General features: G+C 46.2%; 1 protein-coding gene across 3 annotated transcripts; it reads left to right on the top strand.

Annotated features, from left to right (window-relative positions):
• Positions 1-331: 331 nt before the first annotated feature.
• Positions 332-25,618, top strand: GSS (glutathione synthetase). Of its 3 annotated transcripts, none has more exon segments than NM_001015630.1 (13): positions 332-407; positions 3,141-3,275; positions 9,226-9,371; positions 12,410-12,485; positions 12,797-12,936; positions 13,630-13,746; positions 16,817-16,897; positions 17,001-17,078; positions 19,121-19,187; positions 21,823-22,017; positions 22,493-22,574; positions 24,038-24,227; positions 25,061-25,609. In NM_001015630.1, coding segments are annotated over 12 exon segments (1,425 nt in total). In that variant the 5' UTR covers positions 332-407; positions 3,141-3,146; the 3' UTR covers positions 25,185-25,609.
• Positions 25,619-25,887: the final 269 nt, after the last annotated feature.

The raw sequence follows: 25,887 nt of genomic DNA, 5'->3' as shown, positions 1-25,887 counted from the left end.
CACTGGCTCAGCCTTCAACATGCTCTGGGGACCCTGTGCGGGTCTCTGTCTCTCTCTGGTCTCTATGACCACACCTACCACAATCAACTGTGTGTCCCCTAGGTAGTGACTGTCCCATTTTGGCTACCGGGTTCCCCCATCTTGCATCGGACATCGTCAGCTCTGACGCCCTCCGTGCTCTGCACTCCGTCCTTCCCAAGGTCCCATCCCCCTGGGTCCAGCCACGGACTGTCCCCTCCCAGACGCCGTCCAGCTCCGCAAGCACTAGCCTCGTTCCCCGCCCTGCTCTTTAAGCCCTGCCAGGTCGGTCCGCGCAAGCGCGTTGGGTCTCCTCGAGGCCCCGCCCCCTGAAGCTCGGGAAAAGGCGTCGGAGGCCAGAGTAAGGAACGCGGCTGGACGACGGAAGAGTAGGTTGGGGCACAGCAACGGCGGCCCGAAAGGGTCACGTTTCTTCGGGAGGAGGACAGGCGGGAGGGGTCTGGTCAGCGATCGGAACCCCGGTGGCCGGGAGATGTTGCCGCTCACACCCATGGCAGGGACCTGGAAACTGCTGTCCAGTGAGGGGGAGGGGCTGGTGCTTCTTGATTCCAGATTCCCCAGATCTGACTCCAGATCGGGCTGGTGTCGGGGACTCGATGCCGGTGAGACTAGAGCCGGAGTTGTTGGGGGTTTAGAACTACTTTGCCCCGACTAAGAGCAAGCGGGCCCAGGAGGTAGAGCAAGCCTGGGCAAGAGACCGTGTTGTTGGCCCCGGCTTCCCGCAAGTATTGACCTGGCCCTTGGCTTAAAGTCTGACCGGGTTTTCTTGCGGGCGTGTTAAAGCTTTCGGTGATCGGGCTCCAGCTTCTCATTCATTCACCATTCATTCATTTAACACCCATCGAATTCAGTAGTAGGGGCTGGAGCTACAAAAGTGATCAAGACCCCTATTCCTTACTGTACTGGGAAAATTAATGAGCTGTAGAAGGAAGCCCCGGGCGGGGAATAGGGACAGCTTCTGAAACTTAAGTCGTGAACGCTGGTCGGGAGGGGTGGGGATTGTCCCAAAGAAACAAATGCCAAGGCCTGGAAGCGGGAGAGAAGCTGGTGTGTCCTGAAGATACATCACTCCGAACCTGTTCAGTGCTTAGGGGAGAGATGGCGGTCTTTGGAATTAGGTTGCTAACAGTGGAAAGAAATCAAGGAGTACAATATACTTAGAATCCACAGGATTGGGGCAGAAAGGGTGTAGGCAAGAAGTATATACAAGGCTTGGGTGCCTGGGGAAAGACTACCCACTCCATTTCTCTGGCCTGAGAATTCCATGGACTGTATAGTCCATGGGGTCGCAAAGAGTCCAATGCGACTGAGCGACTTTCACTTTGGGTGCCTGGGTGGGGTTCATCAAGAGGGGGAGCAGATTTATGGCAGACAATACATTCTATTCTGGTTCTATGGAGACTGTCAGTAAGCAGTTGGATATTCTCCTTTGAAGGTCAGGAAAAGCACTATAGTGAAGTTACAGATTTGATGTCATCAACAAAACAAAGCCACAAGAAGGGTTGAGACTGTAGAATGAGAAAGGGCCCGGTCAGTACTTTTCATAGTAATTATTTTTGTCTTATCTTTCTTTGCATCCTGAGTCCGGGTCCTGGCATTAAATGCCAGTCAGTGTTTACCAGCTAAACAAAAGGCCAACAGCAGGCAGAGATTGGAATCCCAGAGCTGTGAAGAAATGGGGGCTACTGGAGGGTTCCATTGCTCTAAAGTCAGAGTCACAGGTGCTAGTCTTGGCTTCGCCACAAGGCTGCTGCGTTACCTCTGACAAGTATTCTCACTGTAAAATGGGTACAGCCAGAAAAGAAGCTCCCACATATAAAACTCCGAACACTGCTAAGGCACTGCACACAGGTTTTTTTTTCATTTAATCGACACACTGTCCTTATTTATAAAAGAAGGAATTATTATGGCTTCAAACCCATCTGACTGACCCCAGAGTTTCGTTCTCTCCTATGACTGCCCTTATCTGTGTCTCACCTGAGAGGACCCTTTTGAAATCACATGCTCATTCTTTCAATGCATTGTGCTGAGGCCCACAGACTTTCATGATTGGTTTAACACCAGTTCTGTCATGGGGAGTGGGGGATGGAGCCAAATATGATGGAGGTCATTCTCCAGCTCTCTTCCTGTGACCACTGAGCTGAGCAGCTGTGTTCTGTCCACAATTTTTCTTTCCGATCTTCTTAAACTCCTGGGCCTGCTGCAAAGTCAGTGAGTGTCAAAGTGTGAGTTGGTTCACCCGATGTGTCTGTGGCAGCCAGTGGGACTCCTATTACACTGGGAACTTGGGTTTCAGTTATTCCTATCCTGCTAATATGACTTCTCAGAAATGTTTTCTGTGTTTGGTTCTGCGATGATAGATGTCCATACAAGGAATGTCATCATTTCCTGCTAGTGGTTTTGCCTCTGGTTAGTATGAGGGAGGGGTTCACTTTATTTGCATTTAATAGTATTCCGCAGAGGACTCCTTTCCCCCACTCTTGCATAATTTATTTGAAACCTGCCTACGTGGGTTGTTGAAGCTAGAAGGGGAATTAACAATATGTTGCAGTGGTTCCCATTCCAGGAATATTTATTTTAAAAAGAGAGGTTCAGCTCTTCCCTCCGCTTAGACCTCTTGAATCAGAATCTCTAGCAGGGCCTAGGATGTGTATTCTTTTCCAAACTCTGTAGAGTATTCAGCCGGTTTGGAAACTATGGCCTAGTTCAGACCCCTTATTTCACAGGTAGAGAACCTGCAGTTCTGGGAAGAGAAAGAACTTGTCCCATTCATATATGACATTAGCGCCTCTCTCTCCAATGAAAAGCATTGGGCTGGGAGTTCAGAGACCTGGGTTCAAGTCCAGGTCTTGCTAGTCATTATCTTGAGCAAGTCACTTCATCTCTCTGAGCCTCCACTTCCTTACTGGGAGAATAATGCTGTCATTGTATTAGGACTCAAAAGAGAGACTGTCAATGGAAATGCTTTGTCAGACTTTCCATTTTGCACTCATGGAAGTTGTTCAGAGCTGCCAGCCAATGTTCTCTTCCCTGTACCACACTGCCAGTTGCTGGGCCCCAGGCCATCTGTCACTAAGCCCTCCTCTCTCCTTCTGTTGTAGGTTGGGATGGCCACCGGCTGGGGGAGCCTCTTGCAGGATGAACAGCAGCTGGAGGAGCTAGCAAGGCAGGCTGTGGACCGGGCTCTGGCTGAGGGTGTGTTGCTGAGGACCTCACAGGCACCCAGCTCCTCTCATGTAAGCCTCTGACCCCTCTTCTCAGCACTGACCACACAGCTTAGATCCTACAAGGCCCCTGCTAGGCTGGAGGCAGTTCCTTTGGACTTAAAGCCCACTTCTCTTTTGCTTTATTTTTTTTTTTTTCCAGTAGCTTCAATTTATCTCTATAAGAGATAAATTTATCTTATCTTGAAGTGAAGTGAAGTGAAGTTGCTCAGTCGTGTCCGACTCTTTGCCACCCCGTGGACTGTAGCCTACCAGGCTCCTCCCTCCATGGGATTCTCCAGGCAAGCGTACTGGAGTGGGTTGCCATTCCCTTCTCCAGGGGATCTTCCTGACCCAGGGATCGAACTCCGGTCTCCCACATTCCAGGCAGACGCTTTAACCTCTGAGCCACCAGGGAAGCCCTGGTCTTATCTTAATTTATCTTAATTTTATCTCTTAAATTTATCTCTATCTCTATAAAATTTCAGAGAAGGCAATTGCAAGCCACTCCAGTACTCTTGCCTGGAAAATCCCATGGATGGAGGAGCCTGGTGGGCTGCAGTCCATGGGGTTGCTACGAGTCGGACGCGACTAAGCGACTTCACTTTCACTTTTCACTTTCACACAGTGGAGAAGGCAATGGCAACCTACTCCGGTGTTCTTGCCTGGAGAATCCCGGGGACGGCAGAGCCTGGTGGGCTGCCGTCTATGGGGTCGCACAGAGTCGGACACGACTGAAGCGACTTAGCAGCAGCAGCTATAAAATTTATCTCTAAATTTATCTCTGTAATATTAAAAAGCATCATGCTTTAAGCTGAGTAATCAACTTTAAGTCTAAAGAGCTTAAACTGTGACTTAGGCAAGTTACTTAGCCTCTCTCAGCTACAGTTTCTTCAAATATAAAAAAGAGATAATAATGGGGCCTACCTTATGGAGTTGGTAAGAGAATTAGAAGGTAATTCACATGAAGCACCTTGTCCAGTAAACTTATTTTTTAAGATCCCCTAGTCATACTACCTTCCCTGTAATTGGTTTGTGGTATATCCTTCCAGGTTTTCCTCTGTGCATTTATATACATATATAAGTATATAAAGAAGGGCTTCCCAGGTGGCACTAGTGGTAAAGAACCCGCCTGCCAATCCTGGAGACACAGAAGATGCAGGTTCGATCCCTGGATCGGGTATATCCCCTGGAGGAGAGCATGGCAAGCCCCTCTAGTATTCCTGCCTGGAGAATCCCGTGGACAGTCAATAGTGTCACAAAGAGTTGGACACAACTAAGGAGACTTAGCATGCACATATATAAATAAATGCAGTTGACCATTGGATTAGAGGATTAGAGGTGTCTGCCCTCTGCACAGTTGAAGATATGCGTGTAACTTACAGTCGGCCCTCCATATACATGGTTCCTCTGTATCAGAGGTTCAGCATTCACAGATTCAACCAACCTTAGATCATGTAGTACTGTAATATTTACTGTGGAAAAAAATTATGTATCAGTGGACTTGTGCAATTCAAACCCATTGTTGTTCACGGGTCAACTATATATAGTTTTTAAGAAACAAGCTGGATCACGTATATTATTCTATGAGGTATATGTTTGTTTTTCATTTAGCAATCTGCCTTAGAACTCTTTCCAACTGCCTTCATTCTGATGCATAGCATTCCAAGTGTGAATGGATCACAGTTTAACTTTATGGATGGCTATTTTGGTGATTTCTCATGTTTTATGATTCCATAAAGCCCTACAGGGAACAATTACATGCATGCCTGTTTGGGCACCTGTATGAATGTTTCTCTAGGGTTGATACATAAAAGTAGAACTGCTTATTCTAAACCACATCTTAAAACAAACAAACAAAAAAAATCTCATCCCTTTAAAAAGAATTTGTTTTGTGACCTGGTAAGACATTTTCGGAGAAGAAAATGGCACCCCATTCCAGTACTCTTACCTGGAAAATCCGTGGACGGAGGAGACTGGTAGGCTGCAGTCTATGGGGTCGCTAAGAGTCAGACACGACTGAGCGACTTCACTTTCACTTTTTACTTTCATGCATTGGAGAAGGAAATGGCAACCCAGTCCAGTGTTCTTGCCTGGAGAATCCCAGGCACAGGGAAGCCTGGTGGGCTGCCGTCTATGGGGTCGCACAGAGTCGGACACGACTGAAGCAACTTAGCACAGCAGCAAGACATTTTCATGGTTTGAAACTCAAAAGGTGCAAGAGTTTACAGTTCAGTCCTCCCTTCCACATTCCCTAACCACCCAGTTCTCCTGCTCTAAAGGCAACCTGTGTTTCAGCATTCTTGTTTATTCTTTATTACCTTACTCTTAACAAGAAAATATGTATATATTCCTTTTTCCCATTTGTTTACACAAAGAAGTGTGTTAGACAAACTCTTCTGTGACTTAACACATACCTTATAATTATCCCCATTAGTGGCTAAAAAGTTGCCACCATCTTTTTTTTTTTTTTTTTTTTGCCAAGCCACATCTCTTTTTGTCTCTGTGTGCCCAGAACCTAGTTAAGGGCCTGGTGGAGAGTCCAAACTTAATAACTGGTTTGAGGCCCAAGTGAATGAGAATGACTGTCACCTAAGGCAGACTGATACTGTAAACGTTCTGCCTCTGGCTTTAGGATTATAATTCTCTTTGAATTAGTGTTTTCATTCCCATCAGATATATATAGCCATCGAGGAGTAGAACTGCTCGATCATACAGTAGTTCTATTTTTAGCTTTTCATATTTGGCTGAAACAATTTACATTCCCACCAACAGTGTTTGAGGGTTCCTTTTTCTCCACATCCTCTCCAAAATTTGTTACTTTTTTAGTCTTTCTGACAGGTGTGAAGTGATATCTCATTGTAGTTTTGATTTGCATTTCTCTCATTAGCGATCTTGAGCATCTTTTCATGTACTTGTTAGCCATCTGTATGTCTTCTTTGGAGAAATGTCTATTCAGGTCTTCTGCCCATTTTTTGATTGGTTGTTTGGTTTTTGATATTTAGCTGTATGAGCTGTTTGTAAATTTTAGATATTAACCCCTTGTCAGTCATATCATTTACAAATATTTTCTCCTTTTGTGTAGGTTGTCTTTTCATTTTGTCTTATGTCAAAAGTGTTCCACCTATGTTCCCTTCTAGGAGTTTTTTTTGTCTTTTTAAAAAATAATTTTATTTATTTATGGCTGGGCTGGGTCTTCATTGGTTCACAACAGTTTTCCGTAGTTTCAGAGAGTGGGGGCGACTCTTTGTTGCAGGCCCTAGAGCACACAGATTTCAGCCGTTTGGCACACAGGCTTAGTTGCTCCGCAGCATGTGGACTCTTCCTGGACTGAGGATCAAACCCATGTCCTCTGCGTTGGCAGGCAGATTCTTACCTACTGCACCACCTGGGAAGTCCTCTTCTAGGAATTTGATGGTTTCAGGGCTTATATTTAGGTCTTTAAACCATTTTGAGTTTATTTTTGAATATGGTCTGAGGGAATGGTCTAATCTCATTGTTTTACATTTGGCTATCCAGCTTTCCCAGTACCGTTTTCTGTAGACACCATCTTTACCCACTGTGTGTTCCTATTTCCTTTGTTGTAGATTAACTGGTCGTAGGCCCATGGGTTTACTTCTGGGCTCTCTGTTTCTGTCCCATTGATCTATATGTCTGTTAGATTAACTGGTCGTAGGCGCGTGGGTTTACTTATGGGCTCTCTGTTTCTGTCCCATTGATCTATATGTCTGTTAGATTAACTGGTCGTAGGCGCGTGGGTTTACTTATGGGCTCTCTGTTTCTGTCCCATTGATCTATATGTCTGTTAGATTAACTGGTCGTAGGCACGTGGGTTTACTTATGGGCTCTCTGTTTCTGTCCCATTGATCTATATGTCTGTTAGATTAACTGATTGTAGGTGCATGGGTTTACTTCTGGGCTCTGTGTTTCTGCTCCATTGATCTATATGTCTGTCTGTCTGCCAGCACCACACTGTTTTGATTACTCTAGCTTTGTAGTATAGTCTGAAGTCTGAGAGAATTATGCCTCTAACTTTGTTCTTTTATTTTCAGGGTTGCTTTGCAATTCAGGGTCTTTTATGGTTCCATATAAATTTTAGGATTATTAGTTCTAGTTCTGTGAAAAATATCATGGTTGTTTTGATAGGAATTACATTAAATCTATAGGTTGCTTTGGACAGTATGGCCATTTTAACAATATTAATTCTTCCAATCTAAGAGGACGGGATATCTTTCCATTTCTTTGAATCATCTTCTATTTCCTTCATTAGTGTTTCTAGAATGTATATTCCTGGATGTTTATTGAAGCATCTATTTGTAATGGAGGGGAAGAGAAGGAAACCACTTTGATGTTCATACTAGAAGGCTAGATTCAATAAATTATGGTTTATACAAAGAATTGAATACTATACAGCCACTGAAAATAGTGAAAGTGTTCTATTTGAATGTATTTGGAAATGTCTCTAAATATTTAAAAGCAAAGGACACAACAAAGTACATATTATATGCTTTTGCATGTGTTAAAAAAAGAGAAAATATGTATGTATACATACACATTAGTCTAGAAGGGTATGTGAGACACTGCTGCTGCTGTTGCTAAGTCACGTCAGTCGTGTCCGACTCTGTGCGACCCCATAGATGGCAGGTCACCAGGCTCCCCTGTCCTTGGGATTCTCCAGGCAAGAACACTGGAGTGGGTTGCCATTTCCTTCTCCAATGCATGAAAGTGAAAAGTGAAAGTGAAGTCGCTCAGTCGTGTCTGACTCTGTGGACTGCAGCACCAGGCTCCTCCATCCATGGGATTTTCCAGGCAAGAGTACTGGAGTGGGGTGCATTAGTATATCATTTTTCATGGGGTGGCAAAGAATCAGACATGACTGAGCATGCAGGCATGATCATGAATGCATGAGTATACCACGGGGAGGAGAACTGGGTCATTGGGAACAGGGTGAGAGTGAGACATGCTTTTCATTATGTCTTTTGAATTTATATTATGTGTTTGTATTATCTATTCAAAATAATACTTTTAAAATAAATTTATAAATGGCAACTTCAAACACTGTTAACTTATACTACCATAATGACAAACTGATACTAACTCATAGGTTAGACTCAGTAATGCTTCATAATATAATATAAGCACAAAGTCATAATATAAGTCACAAAGTCATCTTCTCTTTCCCAAGTTATAATTCATTTGTTGTTGGAAATCTCAGAATGTATTATCCCCTTCTAAAAATAGTATTCTAGGTGGTATTTGGGTTTCCTGACTCTGCCAAAGTCCAGAGAACTCAAAATGCAGCTGAATGAATTCCAGGCCTGGCAACCTGGGTCACCATCTCCAACAGTGGGGGGAAACCATCCCTGGCTTCTCCTCTGGGGGCCAGAGTCCACTTCTGCTACAGTGGTACCTGTGGGACTCTCTCTCTCCCTCAACCAGAAGGCAAGGGGACTGTCTCGGATGTGAACCCACCAGGAGAAGTGTGTGGGTGTGGGTGTGGGTGTGGGTGTGGTGGTTGTTTATAATCATCATGGTTCACATCCCAGTTTCACTTAATAACCTTGTATAATTTTGGTCATGTTACTTAACCTCTCTGAGACTTAGTTCCCTTATCTGTTTAGTAGGTATAGATAATAATAGTATCTTTCTCAAAAGGTTAGATGGTGAATCCATGTAAAGTATTTAAAACAGTACTGAGCATACAGTCAATGCTCAATAATTTTTTGGCTTATTTGTCTAGACTTTGTAATTTTTTATCTGTTTACATTAAAAAAAATCAGAAGTGACTGGTCAAAAACAAAGTCTAGAAGTTCTCTTACTTCCCACTCCTCATCCTGTTCTCCCTCCCTTCTCAGAGGTAACCAGTGTTCTGTAGTTTGTGTGTTTTCAGTAATATGGGGCACACTTTCCATGGGGTTGTGTTTGCAGGAAGACAACACATTCACAGGCGTTCTACCCATGCCCACTCTCTCTCCTTGATCAGGTGGTGAGCTATGCTCCATTCACACTCTTCCCTTCACCGGTCCCAAGTGCCCTGCTGGAGCAGGCCTATGCTGTGCAGGCGGACTTCAACCTCCTGGTGGATGCGGTCAGCCAAAATGCTGTCTTTCTGGAGCAGACTCTCTCCAGGTACGGAGGGGAGGGGGGGAGAGAGGGGGTGGGGTGGGCAGGAGATGCTAGAGCTAAGGGACTGGAAGACTGGTACTCATGAGGTATGACCTGGGCAAGTGACTTTGTGGTGAGGGACAGGTACTCCCCAAGAGATAGAAAAATTAATGGAATAGAAGTCAGGAGAGCTGGCTTCTAACCCTGGCTCTACCACTTGCTTATATGGTCTCAAACAAGTCCCTTTCTTTCTCTGGGCCTCAATTTCTTCATCTGTAAAATGGGGAAGTGAAAGTTGCTTAACCATTTCTGACTCTTTGTGACCCCATTGATTGTATAGTCCATGGAATTCTCTAGGCCAGAATACTGGAGTGGATAGCCTATCCCTTCTCCAGCAGATCTTCCCGACCCAGGAATTGAACCGGGGTCTCCTGTGTTGCAGGCAGATTGTTTACCAACTGAGCTATAAGGGAGGTTGGCCTAAATCTAAGATCCATAACAATGCTGACATTCTGTGAGTCTCTGACCTGTGACCTGCCCCCTGCTTTGAAGACTGAAATTTCCATTTGGAATTAGAGAAGGTCAGGGCTCTCCAGGTGGCACTAGTGGTAAAGATCCTGCCTGCCAATGCAGGTAGACATAACAGACTCGAGTTTGATCCCTGGGTTGGGAAGATCTCCTGGAGGAGGGCATGGCAACCCACTCCAGTATTCTTGCCTGGAGAATCCCATGGACAGAGGAGCCTGGCGGGCTGCGGTCCATAGGTCGCAGAGTCAGATGCAACTTAGCACGCATGCATGCAGCCTAGTTTTAGAGAAAATAGAGGGCAGGAGGAGTTATTGGGTTTAAAGTCAGATTTTTTTACTCAACTTAAGTAGTGGCTGTTTCTTGTCACCTCAGGCCTCTCATTCTGGATGAGATGGGGTGCAAACTGGGCCATGCTCAGTTCATGAGGATACAGAACCCCTGAAATGGCTCATTCCATCCACCCCTCTTTGCTCTTCTCCCTTAACTTCTTTTTTCCCTTGAGGCCCTGGGGCAATGGACATTTATTTTAGAATGAAATTAGAATTATATGTGTATGTGTGTAGATAGAGAATACACATATATACACGCACATAAATATAATTGCATGTCTGATTAATTTATCAAAAAACTTTATTTTGTTAAACACAAAATCTTTTAAAAATGTGCATTTTGGTGTGATGGTGAATAGGAAAAGGGTTCATAAAGGTAAGAAGTTTAGAAACCATTAAAGTGAAGTGAAATCAAAGTCGCTCAGTCGTGTCCAACTCCTGGCAACCCCATGGAATAGTCCATGGAATTCTCCAGGCCAGAATACTGGAGTAGGTAGCCTTTCCCTTCTCCAGGGGATCTTCCCAACCCAGGGATCGAACCGGGGTCTTCTGCATTGCAGGCAGATTCTTTACCAGCTGAGCTTTACCAGGGAAGCCCCTGGAAACCATTAACTTGGAGCTGAAAATCCACTGAATCATGAGTGTACAAACTTCTCCAGTACATTTTCCTCGGGTCTTTCTCAGGATAGGCCCAGATTTTGTACGTGTGACTCTGGATTGTGGAGAAATATGAGCAGCCTGATTTTTGACCTTTACCCTGAAGCTGCAGTTACATGTGAGACTTTCCCTGTAGCCCAACTCTGCAACCCCTGCCTTTGTTATTACCTTCTCCTCCAAAATACACACAAACCCTAGCTTATAAGGGAGAAAAGACCAGGATCACAGCTGGAATAGCAGCCTAGGCCCTGGAGTTGAAGGGGAGCATCTCTTCAAAAAAGGGTAAACGTGTCTCAATTTTGCTAGAGGCAGAAGCCCAGCTGGTGTCTCTCCTCCTTACCAGGGGCTGGGAGACCCCCTGAGAGAGCTGATGGGGACCAGAGGAACTTCAGGGCAGGCCTGAGCTCCATGGGCTCAGTGGGTACCCTATAGCAAGGTGAGCCTGAGAGTCAGGCTTGAGCAGATACGCAGAAATTCATGCCTGAATCTCGAGAGGCAACAAGTTACTTACCTGTGGGTGTCTCTTCCTAAGGCTCCAGAAAACCATACTGATGGGTTCTACGTCATGTACCATGTCACAGCAGCACACTTGTCCATGAGCATGAGCCAACACAGACATGTCAAACAGGAGAGACAACGCTAACCATCACACAAATAAAATGGAACATTATAACTGTAGGTAGCACTATGCAGGAGAGGTCCACAGTGCTATGCGAGTGCATATCAGGGTATCTGACCCAGATATGGAAGGCTTCCTTTGAGGACTCATTGAAGAAAAAATGAGGATATTTAGCTAGAGTCAGAAAAATCTTTTGAGGCACCAGGCATAACTGCTATTTTCTAATCTAAGGCTGCCAAGCAAGAGGCGGATAGGACTTGTCCTGGGAGATATCAGAATATAGGGGAAGCTATAGAGAGTTAATGTTAGGTCACCTAGAAAGCTTACCAACTACATAATGGTCATGGTGTGTGCTAGTTGAGAATTCTTGGGGCCACACTCTATGTTCAGTTCTATGCATGTAATATCTCATTTACTCTTCACTACAACTCTATGTTAAGCTTCCCAGGTAGGCCAGTGGTAAAGAATCCACCTGCCAATACAGGAGATGTGAGTTCGATCCCTGGGGTGGAAGATTTCCTAGAGAAGGAAATGGCAACCCAGTCCAGTATTCTTACCTGGAGAATCCCATGGACAGAGGACCCTGGAGGGCTACAGTCCATGGGGTCATAAAAGTCGGATATGACTTAGCGACTAAACCACAACAGCGCTATGTTATAAATTTATATTTCTCTTCCTTTTTCAGATGACCAAACTGAAACATAGAGGTGAAGCGACTGTCTGAGGTTGCCTAGTAGTGAGTGGGAGAGCTGGGATTTGAACCCAGGTCATCTGGCTCTAGAGCTGGGTTCTAAACTACTGTTCTCTATGGGGTTGGTGTGGGTATTCAAATTTGGGCCAGTAGACCTAGAGAGGATTCAGGAAATAGTGGAAATCCTTGGCCTTTAATGTCCCATGTAGCCTAGAAAATACCCTGCTTCCTCTTCCAGCACCATCAAAAGAGACAGCTTTACTGCTCGTCTCTTTGACATCCACAAGCAAGTCTTAAAAGAAGGCATTGCCCAGGTAACCATTCTCCATTCACCCTGGTCTGAGATGAGACCTGCCCTTCCCATTTCTCTCTCTCTCTCTTTACCAGAAAAATTTGGCCTAGTCACCGAGCTCATGGGAATCTGCCTCTCATCATCGGTCCCCATGGAGTTTACACATTAGTAGCCAAATCCTGGGATGACCAGAAGAATGATTCCACTGGGTGTGGGAGTGTTAGCTGGCCCCTCTAATCTCTGTGTACAATTCACGGTACCTTTCAGCTCTGTGGCTAGGCCCTCAGGGTCAGCCCCTGGGCAAATGTCCTAAGCCTTCAGTTTTTCCCCTAGACCGTGTTCCTGGGCTTGAATCGCTCAGACTACATGTTCCAGTGCAATCCGGATGGCTCCGCAGCCCTGAAACAGATTGAAATCAACACCGTCTCTGCCAGCTTTGGGGGCCTAGCCTCCCGGACCCCAGCTGTGCATCGGTGAGTCCCTTGGGCAGTCCTGGGCACACAGGTGAGGTGTCAGCCTGATGAGCCTACAATCACAGGTGGGGGCAGGATCTCCAAGACTGACTGTACCCTCCTCGGCCTTGGGTCATGTGTTTCCACCTCACAACACAGTTTCCACTTGTAATTAGGTCTTGGTATGTCAGAGAGAGGAGGGACTTTGTGATTCATCTCATCCTGCCCCCTCTTTGTGTAAGTCACTGTTCCAGGCAGAAGGAACAATATCTGTGAGGGCCCTGAGGTAAGAAAGAGACCTGAAAGGAGGTCAGAGTCCAAGGCAGAGAGGGAACAGGGGCTTCCCTTTTGAAGGCTGGACTTTAGTAGCATCCACATCTAGTCAGTAGTAATGCTCTAGGTTTCTGTGATTCCAGTCTGTAGCAGGATTCCAGACAGCATGTGGGGCTCAGGGAAAGGGGCTTCAGTTCATTGGGAGGCTGGTGTGGAGTGGAAACACAGAGTCTCAGGGCTCCTCTGGTGTGTACACCAGCTGCCAGGCTTAGGGCAGCCCAGCACATTCCAGCCTGAGGTGGATCCTCCGAGGGCATCACGATAGTATGTTTCTTAGTGCTCAGCTGATTCTCAAAGTAATCTTCCAGTAAATGTCTATGAGTCACAAGCTGAAGAGTCTTCAAGGTCCATCTAATTGCTAAGACATCTCTTTTTCAACAGACATGTTCTCAGTGTCCTGGGTAAGACCAAAGAAGCTGCCAAGATCCTCTCCAATAATCCCAGCAAGGGACTGGCCATGGGGATTGCCAAAGCCTGGGAGCTCTACGGCTCAGCCAAGTAAGGGAAAGAAGTGGCAACAGAATCTTGCTTTAGATTCAGCACTCATGGATACAGTAACTTCTTTGCCTGACATCATTAGGAAATGAGGGAATTTTTCTTGAAATAGAAGCTTACACTTTGGCATGTCAAAATTATTTTACTGGAATTTTGGTCTTCTTAAGTAAGAGGTGATATAATTTAATCTTTGATGATACTTTAATCTTTTCTTGTTGGCTCCAGGTCATTCATTATGACTGTCACTGACTACATCTTGATGTAAGGCAAAGCTGCTGCTTAGAGCGAGAGGTGTGAGAGGCTGTTTGCCTGTGCTAATAACCCAGCTATTAGGCTTTAAGCTCTTATTCATTATCTTCATGGTTTTTCTGTCTGTCTCCCCAATAACAGCTCTTACTTCTTATTGCTGTCATTGGGCTTGAATTTAGAATCCTCCACTCCCATTCTTATACCTCCTTCTAAGAGGAATGGTCCCATAGGATAGACTGAAAAACTGAGGTGCAAGCATTTGTAGAGCAGATGAATTTTTGTCAATTATCTCATACTTTTTTTTTAGCTTTTACCTTTACTACTTTATTAAAATATTTCTTTTTGAGTTGACTCAATTTTTATTTTTTTATTTTTTTTAATTTAATTTTATTTTTTATATTATTACTTTTTTTTTACTTTACAATATTGGTTTTGCCATACATCAACATGCAGCCGCATGGGCATACACACTGAGGGAACCAGAATTGAAAGATACACGTGTACCCCAATGTTCATCACAGCACTGTTTATAATAGCCAGGACATGGAAGCAACCTAGATGTCCATCAGCAGATGAATGGATAAGAAAGCTGTGGTACATATACACAATGGAGTATTACTCAGCCATTAAAAAGAATACATTTGAATCAGTTCTAATGAGGTGGATGAAACTGGAGCCTATTATACAGAGTGAAGTAAGCCAGAAAGATAAACACCAATACAGTATACTAACGCATATATATGGAATTTAGAAAGATGGTAATGATAACCCTGTATATGAGACAGCAAAAGAGACACTGATATATAGAACAGCCTTTTGGACTCTGTGGGAGAGTGGGGAGGGATGACTGGGGAGAATGGCATTAAAACATGTATAATATCTCATACTTTTTAAAAAGAATTTAAAAAAATTAAGCCTGGAAAATGAATTGTGATTTCAATTTAGACATTTATTCGAACACTTTCAAAATACAATGTCTGTGGTTAGAATGAGTAGGGATAAGAAGAGATGATTCTTAATATAAAGGTTGGCAACTACGACCTATGTTGGCAACCTCTTACCTATAAATGGGGAAATCAGGGCCCAAGGGAAGAAACTGGCTTATCCAAGGGTGTACCATAGGTCCCTGGCAGGACTGGGAGTCAGGGTGCCCACTCCCAGTCAACAAGCTCCTGCCACTTTGCCTTCCTTAGCTGAACACTCTCCCCGTCCTGCTCCCAGCAGACTATCAGAACTAAAGGCAGGAAGAGGTAGAATGTTTTTGAGTCTGAGTCCCATTATTTGGCAGGGGGCAGGCTGACTTCTGGAGAAGGAAATGGCAACCCACTCCAGTGTTCTTGCCTGGAGAATCCCAGGGACGGGGGAGCCTGGTGGGCTGCCGTCTGTGGGGTCGCATAGAGTCGGACACGACTGAAGTGACTTAGCAGCAGCAGAGCAGGCTGACTTCATTAACCAGAGCATGCAGTTCCATTTTAACCTACAGCTTCCCTCCTCCGCCTGTTCTTGGAGGTTGGCCAGCCTGGGCCAAGTGCCACATTCCCACCCATGAGCAGAGCAGATCAGGCCACAAAGTTAAGAGCAAGGTCATTGGCCCTTAGGACTCTCTCCAGGCAAGATGGCTTCTGAACGCACCCAGCTTGTCTCTCAGACACCCAACTCAAAGCCAAGACTCAGCTTAATATCAGGTCTGAAGTCAAGAGATTTCAGGCCGACTAGGAGAGGGGTCATAGCAGGACCTGTGTTTTAGCTAAGTGGAGAAGAGTTAGGCAAAGTGTAGCCCAAGAGGTTTAGCTGAGGGAGAGAGAAGCAGAGACAGACAGACAGAGGCCAAGTACAGTAGGTCAGAAATCCACATTTAGAATCCTAAGCCAAGTCTGCCTACTCTTCAAGAGTCTTAGCAAGAAGCCTTGGGCACAGAGCAGTACAGCCACAGCAAAAATGGAGTTTGGTACTGCTAAGCATTGGCCCTAAGAGAGTCTGGCTGGAACTGGACCTGTCTTTGACAACTGAAAATAGCTTGATTGGTAATCAGACAGACAATTCTTTGGCAGTACCATTTTCCTGAGTCCTTGAGCTCTTGTTCTTTTAAGAAACATGTGGATAAGCAGAAAGGAAGAGACCAGGTAAGCCCCAATGATCCTGTTAATACTGTGGGGCCAAACATGGCCCCACGTGCAACACAGAAATGTTGGGAGGCCCCGGGAAACAAGGCCTTATTCATAATTTGCTCTTTAGAGTTTCTATAGGATTCTGCTGAGCTATTCTAGTGTTTTATTCAAGAACCACACACTGTTTTATGTTTCACAATCTAGTAATAGGGTCTTGTTTTATTATATGTTTCACAGTCTAATAATAGGGTCATTAAGCCCCAAACCCCATTATTCTCTTACAAAATATTCTTCTGAAGTTCCATGGACAGAGGAGCCTGGTGGGCTATAGCCCATGGGGTCACAAAAGAGTCAGACACGGCTTAGCTACTAAACAACAACTCTTACCTCTTTACTCCTCCAGAAGATTTTAGAATCATTATGTTAAATTCTAAGAAAAAGCCCTCTTGGGTTTTTGAGATGGTTTTAAGTCTAAATTTTAACTTGCACAGAACATTGACATTACTACATCTGCCTACTGGAGAAGGAGCAAAGAGATCTCCCTTGTTTCACGTTTTCTACTTTCAGGAAATAATGTGTTGTAGCCTCAGGTATCTGTGCCTGAGGCCGTCCTGAGATGAGAGAATGTCTACTGTTTCAGGGAAGCTGTGCTCTCATTCTCAGTGCTGAGGGGGGTGGGATGGGGTCACCTGGGGCCACACGTGTTCTTTCCCCAGTGCTCAGGTGCTACTGATTGCTCAAGAGAAGGAAAGGAACATATTTGACCAGCGTGCCATAGAGAATGAGCTACTGGCCAGGTAAGTAAAGGAGGGGAGACCTGCATGTGTGTGGCCCCTGGGTTGCAGAGAGCCAGTCAGAACAGAGCAGCCAGTCTCTCTAACCCTTGCCCTTCGTTCTCAGGAATATCCATGTAATCCGACGAAGGTTCGAAGATGTCTCTGAAAAGGGGTCTCTAGACCAAGACCGAAGACTATTTATGTAAGTGTCCAAGGAGCATTCCCAAGGATCCAGTAGAGGGCTAATTTGGGAAACTCATCCTGCCGCCCTCTTCCCCTTAACGACCCTTTCTTCTGGGAGATATGATGGCTTGCTTCCTTCTCTCTGAATTTTGGGGCAAATACTGAAAATATCCCACCATCCCAGGCAGTTTTGGAGAAGCCTAGTTCTGCTTCTGGAGGGTTGTATCAGAGCTATTGACATTCTGGATAGCCTTGTTTTTCATATGCCTCTGGGCTCCTCAAAGTTTTCTTGCCCTTCTTGGCTAGTCAAGTCGGACTTGGGCAATTGGGCTGGTGGTCAAGGAGGAAGAGGAGTAGCCAGCTCATTCTTTGATTGGTTCTGGGAGTTGCTTCTCTGAGGTCACAGGCAAGACTTCAAGGGGCCTGGATTTGTGCTCTAAGCCAGGCCGCATGCTTCCCTTTATGGGCCACCACCAGGTGACTTGACTTTATATTTTTAATTTTTTAAAGATTGATATTTATTTTATTGTTAGCTAAGCTGGGTCTTTTGTTGCTGTTCGCAGGCTTTCTCTAGTTGCAGCGAGTGGGGGCTGCTATTCATTGCTGTGCTCAGGCTTCTCACTGCAGTGGCTTTTCTTACGGTGGAGCATGGGCTCTATGGTGTGTGTGTAAGATCTTCCCGGACCAGGGATTGAAACCCTGTTCCTTGCATTGGCAGGCAGATTCTTAACCACTAGACCACAAGAGAAGTCCACCAGGTGACTTTAGTATTAATATCACATATTTAGACATGGAAATTTGTGATTCTTAAAATTAAGAACCTCCTGGCATTTCACAATACCACTATTTTCTTTTCTTTTTTCTTCTTCCTTTTTTTTTTTTTGACCATGCCATGCAGCTAGAATAATTTTAGTTCCCTGAACAGGGATCGAACCCCAGGCCCTTGTCAGTGAGAACACCATGTCCTAGCCACAGGGCTGCCAGGGAATTCACACTTAACTGTTTTCGAAATGTGCTTTTATCTTAACAAAACAAAGTCATTAATTTACTTTCCAGATATATCAAACAATATCAAATAAAGAAAAGGGGAAGAAGTTCCAAAATACAGTCTGTGGCTTAACTAGATTCGTATTTTGCATCTGCCCACCCTCACCCCGTTACCATTTAAAAAAACCTCAGCCTGGTTTCAGCTACTTTAAAGCAGAGACATTACTTTGCCAACAAAGGTTCATCTAGTCAAGGCTATGGTTTTTCCTGTGGTCATGTATGGATGTGAGAGTTGGACTGTGAAGAAGGCTGAGCGCCAAAGAATTGATGCTTTTGAACTGTGGTATTGGAGAAGACTCTTGAGAGTCCCTTGGACTGCAAGGAGATCCAACCAGTCCATTCTGAAAGAGATCAGCCCTGGGATTTCTTTGGAAGGAATGATGCTAAAGCTGAAACTCCAGTACTTTGGCCACCTCCTGCGAAGAGGTGACTCATTGGAAAAGACTCTGATGCTGGGAGGGATTGGGGGCAGGAGGAGAAGGGGACGACAGAGGATGAGATGGCTGGATGGCATCACTGACTTGATGGACGTGAGTCTGAGTGAACTCCAGGGAGTTGGTGATGGACAGGGAGGCCTGGTGTGCTGAGATTCATGGGGTCGCAAAGAGTCGGACACGACTGAGCAACTGAACTGAACTGAACTGAACTGAAGCAGTGTAAATACAAGTGTGATTTGCTAGCAATATGATTCTGCTGCTCAGTAATTTTGAGCCCACTTTTTCAAAGTTTACCTAATTTGATTCTGGTCACCTTCTTTTTTTTTTTTTCCCCTGCAGCCTTCCTAGAATGACTCTAGATCTGGAATTATTGGAGAGCATTTCCCCTTCCAGTTTTTAGTGGAAGCACTGATGGTGTGGGTGTTTACTTCATGCTTCCAATGAATCCCTGTTCAGGTCACCCCCATGGGCTGACTTTCAAAGAAGTCAAAGGCGTTTTGATGCAGCTTGAAGCAGACTGAACCACTGAACACATCAGTTTTCGTTTAACAGCAGCTTTCTCCATCCTGTCTTCTAGGGACGGCCAGGAGATTGCTGTGGTTTACTTCCGGGATGGCTACATGCCAGGCCATTACAGCCTACAGGTTGGTGCTTTCCATTAGCCCACTCTCTGCCTCCTGGGACCCACCACTGGGACCCACACAAGGATCGTAACAACCTGGGTTTTTCTCTGGGCCCTGGCTTCAGTTCTTCCTTGGGGAACTTCCTCTCCTCCCACAAGCTTTTTGCTACTTCTCACTCCCTAAACACACACACGGTCTGCCAGAATCTAAATCCTCCCGAATCCACAACGCTTCAGCCATTCACCTTAGTTTCTAGGGTTATGCTGGTAAATATGTAACCATAATCTCTCTGTGGAGGCACGCCCTTATTTATAGCATTTGCTGATTTCTGTTGTAACTACTCCCATCATGACCAATTTCAAAGCTACCCAACTTAACATCTCTGAACAGAATTGGGAAGAGATGGGCCCAATCAGCTCTCACTAGCCAATGCAAACCAGTTTCACTGCACCATTGACCAGTTCCTTCTTGCCAGCTCTTTTTTCTGTTTTATCTGCATCCAAAAGTTTTTATCTGCTGTCCATTCATACTAAGGACACTAATGATATCACCTTAGCTTACTATCTTACCATGTAGTTTCAAAATTGCATTCCACATCTACTGTTTCATTTAATCCTTACACCGTATGAGGTGTATAATTATCCCCATCATATAGATGGAGAAACTAAGATTTGTAGGAGCTTATCTAAGGTCCCGCAGGGAGCTCCCAGACTTTCTGACTCTCAGTCCAGTGTCTTTCCTAGCATATCAGTCTCTTCCTCCTGCCCCTGATCCACAGCATGGAGAAGCTAATAGGAAGCCCTTCTTTCAGTTGGGAGAAGGTAAAGGAGAAAATAAGTTAGAAAATACCATGAGCAGTAGTCTGGGGATTCTGAGCGTTTGACTCCACCTTTGGGTGACCATGGGCAGGATCCTGCATCTTTCTGGGCTCAGCTTCTGTAAACTGAGGGGACTATACTAGAAAACTGAGGGAGGTCCTTCCAGATCTATAATTCTTTGAGTGTAAGATCCTCTCTGAGGCCCAGCCTGTACAGGGAGCAGCTCCACAGAGGTGGCAGCTCTATAGAAGGTCCTTTCCTCTAGAAAGTGGTTAGTGGTAAGAACTTGCTGACTAGAGAAGAGAGAAACTGTCTATTGGGAAAAATGGATCCAGATTCTAGGATAAGGGGCTTGAGGGAAAGGGCCAAAGAAAACTTTATTTAGAGTTAACAGGAAGGAAATTAATGCGCAAGGAGAACGTTTTTAGGGAACTGAGAAACTCAGACCAGGTTTAGACATGGAGAGAAATCCACTAGGCTTAGTGACTTGCTAGCAGATGGTGAGCAAGCCCCCTGCTCATCTCTGAGTTTTGCTTTCCCTCCTTTCCACATGGGGTACTTCCCTGGGTTTATCTCCGACATGCAGGGTACCTTTAGCTCTACCCAGAACACTAGCTTAGTTGTTAAGTGTCTGCGGTTATTGATGAAGACCAGGCAGAGGTGCTGCAGGTGAACATCAGAGGAGGGACATCACGTGTGGGGGTGAGAGTGGCATGGGGTGGTGGTGTTGCTCATTTGGCTTTGGCCCTGATCCTGCTGTGGGCAGTTTGTTGTGGTCTGGAGTCAAGGACAGACTGTCTCTCTGGTGCCCTAGAAGAGGGGCTAGAGTGGGGGAGTGGGGCATGGCCCTCTGATGTTTCCCTGCCTCTCACACCCTGAACTCCTGGCCCACCAGACTGCTCATCCTGCGATTATTCACCTGCAGACCTTTGCTCGTATTACTTTGTTAACCTGAGTGCCTCTTCCCTGTTGAGTCTCACATGTCACTCTCCCTGTTCTCTCAGATTTCCCCTCGTTAAACAGCAATATATTTACTGAGCACCTGCAAAGCTTCAGGCGTTGTGTTAAACACCGGGGATACAACAGGAAATGAGAGCCAGACAAGAGTCCAGTTCCTGTGGAGCTCACAGTGTGCTCAGGGGGATGGTCATCAGAAAGCAAACAAAAGTAGAAAAAGTTTTTGTTCTTTTTTTTTCCTAGCTGGGGGAAACAACAGGGTGAAACAATAGAGAATTATGGAGAAATCATATTAAATAGGGTGGTTTGAGAAGGTGACTTTGAGCCAAGACTTAAGGATGAAAAGGATCCAACCATCCATTAGAAAAGCCAAAATGACAAGAATCCCAGGCGGAGGGAAATGCAGCAAATGCAGGCCCTGAGGTAGACATGACATTTGTGTCTGAGAACGGACAGACCTGTCTGGCTGGAAGGTGGAAGCGGGGTGAAGGGATGGCCTGGAATGAAGTTGAAAAGGAGATAAGAAATGTATCCTTACAGGATCCCCTTCCAGGACAAGAACAGCAGTTTGTATTTTATTTGTAGTACAACAGGAAGCTGAGCTCATCAACAAGTGTCTCCTCCCCTTTCAAGCCTCCTCATCCTCTGTTCACCCTTTCACCTTTTGTCATTTTCCCTTTTAGTCACGTGTCATCGTGCTAGGCTGTGAGCTTCCCAAGGGCAAGAACCCTGCATGTTAGGAGGAGGCCACACCTGCCTCACAAGTGTGTTACAAGGGCCGTGGGAGGTGATGCCTGTGAGGATACCTGGCACCTGATAGATGGTCATTAAAGGTCAGCCAAAGTCAAAGTAGAATTCCATTTGGTTTCTTCACTCTGCAGAACTGGGAAGCACGCCTGCTCCTGGAGAGGTCATGTGCTGTCAAGTGCCCGGATATTGCCACCCAGCTGGCCGGGACCAAGAAGGTGCAGCAGGAGCTGAGCAGAGTGGGCGTGCTGGAGTCCTTTCTCCCAGGGCAGCCTGAGGCTGTGGCCCGCCTCCGTGCCACCTTTGCTGGCCTCTACTCACTAGACCTGGTGCGTGGACAGCCCACTTCTCCCAGCTCAGGCCTCCTCAGTATTGGGGACCCAGAGCCCAATGTGTTGGGGAGGCTGGAGCTGGCGCTGGGCTGGACTTGAGTCAGTGATGCTCTGAGGTCCCCTGGAACCCTGGGAAGCGGGGCTGGAATCCACTGTAAGCTCCCTCAGCAAAGATGGAAATGGGGATGCTAACCAGGGAATGGGGCTGAGGTAGACAGCAAGAACTGAGGAGTATCTGTACCTGCTTTTCAGGCCTCGGGCTGCTCCTGAACTGTTGCCAGAGAAACCTAGTACTCCCTGATAGAGGGGGGTTCACTGGGGTTGTCTTGTTCAGATAGTAGCATCCAGCCTAAGGGGCTTTATGGCCCTTCCTCTTCCTGCTCTTCCTCTGATGCTGCTCTGCACAACCGGCAGGACCTTGGCTCTGTGCTCTTGGCCTTAGACTAGTGACTACTCTCTTGCCTCCTACCAGGGTGAAGAAGGGGACCAGGCTATCACCAAGGCCATTGCTGCTCCTAGCTGCTTTGTGCTAAAGCCTCAAAGAGAGGGTGGAGGTAGGTGGTGCCCCCTTTGCGGGGCTGCAGCCCCTGTGAAGGGGCTTGCAGGAGGTCACCAGTGCTGACCTGCACTTGCTGTGAAAACAGTTCCAGGCTCCAGGGGACATGAGAGGAACTGACACAGGTTTCCCACCTTGGACAGTGTCATGGGAGACCTTGTGATCACGTGCTGTGGAGCACAAGAGAATGTGTGAGGCAAACGTGATGGCCTCTGCACTACAGAAACACCCAAGCACCACAGAATGTGATTAACCAGCACTGGAGGGTGTGAGCAAGTATAGTCTGAGGTGCCCGTGGGGGCACAGGAAGGGGCATATCAGGAGGTTGGATACCTTCCTGCCTGGTTTGAACTCTTTGAGGGCAGGGATCATATCTGCCTCATGGATCCAGAGATGATTTTTTTTTTCTTGGCCTTAAGGGTTAGGTAGGCATCACAGGTAGAAAAGGGGGAAGAGCATTCCATACAGAAGGAGCAACCTCAGGCATAGGCTTCCACTGGTCCATGGAAGTGTGGTATGTTTGGAGGTTAATAAGTTAACTGCTGAGGCTGGAGTGCAGTGTGGGAGGTGGGAGAGGGAATGATTTGGTTTGGAAAAGATGGCTTGGGACCTGATTATAAAGGATGTTGAATATACATAGGAAATTGGGCTTTATCCTATGGGTGGTGGGAAGCCATTAGCAAGTTTAAAGGAGGGGAGGGACACATGATGAATCCATGTTTCAGCCATCGTAGAGCACATCCTGAAATGTGGGGAGACATTGGTGGTGGAGAGACCATAGAGGAGGCAGGTATAGTTGTCCAGAAGAGCAATGCAGAAGGCTGGACCAGAGCTTGTGACGGTGTGGAGTACAGACTGAAGAGCCATGTCTGAGTTAGTGACAGGTAATGGACAGGGAGGACATCAGTGACTCGGGAATGCCTTTCACTTGATTGGGTGTAGAAGGGCCCAGGAGGAGCAGACCCAGGCAGAAGTAATGAGCTCTGTTCAGACATGCTGAGTTGGATTTGGTAGCCCTGGGATATCTGTGATGTTTAGAGCAGGGAGCTTTAGCTAAAGATTTGGGAGTTAACAAGTTATAGGCTATAGATGAAGCCTTGGAAGAGATCTCCCTGAAAAAGAGTGTGTACAGGGAGGAGAGATCAAGGGTAGAGGAATGATTCCTTGGAAACCCCAACATTTAAGAGGGGCAGGAGCCAGTCAGGGAGGCTGAGAAGGAACAGCCATAGTCAGGTAAGAGGAGAACCAGGGCAGGATGGTATGGTGGGAGGTGTGTCTGCTTTTGTAAGAGCTCTCCTGTTAAGGTGACATTTTCCTCCTTGGAGAACAAGCCTGCCCTGGGTTCACTGAGCTGCTGTCAGGAACTGATGCTCTTGACTTGCCCACATGGCCCTAGAAGTGGGAGTACAGGGTAGAGAAGGTGGGCAGAGGGTCCAGGGTGACTGGTTAGTGAAATTGCAGGTAACAACCTATACGGGGAGGAGATGGTACAAGCCCTGGAGCGGCTGAAGGACAGTGAGGAGAGAGCCTCCTACATCCTCATGGAGAAGATCGAACCCGAGCCTTTTAGGAATTGTCTACTACGACCCGGCAGCCCTGCCCGAGTGATCCAATGCATTTCAGAGCTGGGCATCTTCGGGGTCTATGTCAGGTGAGCCAAGCAACATGTTTCCTTATGTAGTAAATGAGGCCAAGGACCTAAGATCTGCCTACCTCACAAGGCTATCAAATGAAGTCCAGATGACAAGTGCTTTGCAACTATAAAGGAAAGTGATATCAAGATGGCTAACAATATAACCCTGGACTAGGAGACCCCAGGGAAGAAAAGTTTAGGTCCAGTCCCAGGGCACCTGGGATGCTGTGGCTTTGAAAAGCTGAGTGGCCCCTGGGCTTGGACTTGAACACTAAAGAATCAGGAAGAAGACAGCTGGAGAATTTGTAAGAACAGTTTCTGGTCCCTCATTATCACTTCCTGCAAAATACTCACTCCAAGAACAGAGCAAGGAAGAATGCCAGATCCTACCATGATCCCCACCAGAGCCTGCCCTCTCTATAATCTTCACCTCCAACCATTCCACTTACAGCATCTCTGCCTGCCAATTCCTCCCCACCCCCTACCGCCATCTTGAGAGAGAGTTAGAGAAGGAAACTTAGAGCTACAGAAGATGAAATGTGAGCCTGGCGTCATGCTAAATGCTTTTCTGATTTTCTTTAAACCTTGTCACGATCTTAAAAAGTGAGAGGTATTATCCCTGTTTTAAATTGAGGAAATTGATATTTGGAAAGGCTGAGTAACTTGCTTCAAAGACAGAGCTAATAATATCCATGCTAGGATGCAAACCCAAATCTGATTCAGAAATCTGAGCACTGTCTCAGGTGTAGTCAGTCACCCATGTACTGCTCAGCTGGGGCCAAGGAAGGTCTTGGGTTTGAGGGCTGAGTCCAGGTGATGGAGTTGTGTGTCTCCTGCCCCCGTTTCTATAGGGAGGGAAAGACACTTGTGATGAACAAGCACGTGGGACATCTGCTTCGAACCAAAGCCATCGAGCATGCAGATGGCGGTGTGGCGGCTGGAGTGGCAGTCCTGGACAACCCGTACCCTGTGTGAGGGCACAGCCGGGCCCGCCCGACTGCACTGCAAAGACCTTCCACCCTTGACAGTCATTCCTCGCCGGCCCTCCCCTTACCTTGTGAAGGCTGCTCTCTTCTAGAGATTTCCAGGGTCTTCATGGAAGGGCAGATGCTGGGCACCTTCCCCCCTCCCCCCCTACCCGCCCCCAGCTTTCCCTTCTGAGAACCAGAAAAGCTGTGTTTCCCTTAAGTGTGATCTAGAGGCCCCTAAATCCTCAGGGTGTGGATACAGCTGAAAGGAAGCTGATTTGAGGTCAGGGTCCATAACCTTGCCACCCTCCTGTTAGCCTCTTGTCAGCCTTTCCAGCAGGTTCTGGACCTGGGCTAGGACTGAGGGGTAGGAGGAAAAGGGTATGGGCACAGCCTTTCCCCACCTCTGCCTTAAATAAAACTACTTGGCTGATTCTGTGATTTCTTTGTTTGTACATTTACGGGAGGGAGAAGCTATAATCCTAGTCAGCCCACTTCAGATAGATTGGAGCAGGGGAAGGAACTCGGCTATAATCAGTTTCCCTAGCTCCAGATCCTATGGATAGGACCCTGAAATCTCAGTCCTTAGTCACTCACTAATGCTCCCACAGGATCACAAGGAAGAGAGACGGTCTCTAGCAGAGCGAGCAACCATGATCGAGCATTACAGTTATGATGTGGCTTTAGTTGCTTTCCTGCTTAGCTCAAGA

The sequence above is a fragment of the Bos taurus genome, chromosome 13 (genome assembly GCF_002263795.3).
Source record: "Bos taurus isolate L1 Dominette 01449 registration number 42190680 breed Hereford chromosome 13, ARS-UCD2.0, whole genome shotgun sequence".
Lineage (NCBI taxonomy): Eukaryota > Metazoa > Chordata > Mammalia > Artiodactyla > Bovidae > Bos > Bos taurus.
Note: the sequence above shows the minus strand (reverse complement) of the source record. Positions and strands in the feature narration are given on the sequence as shown.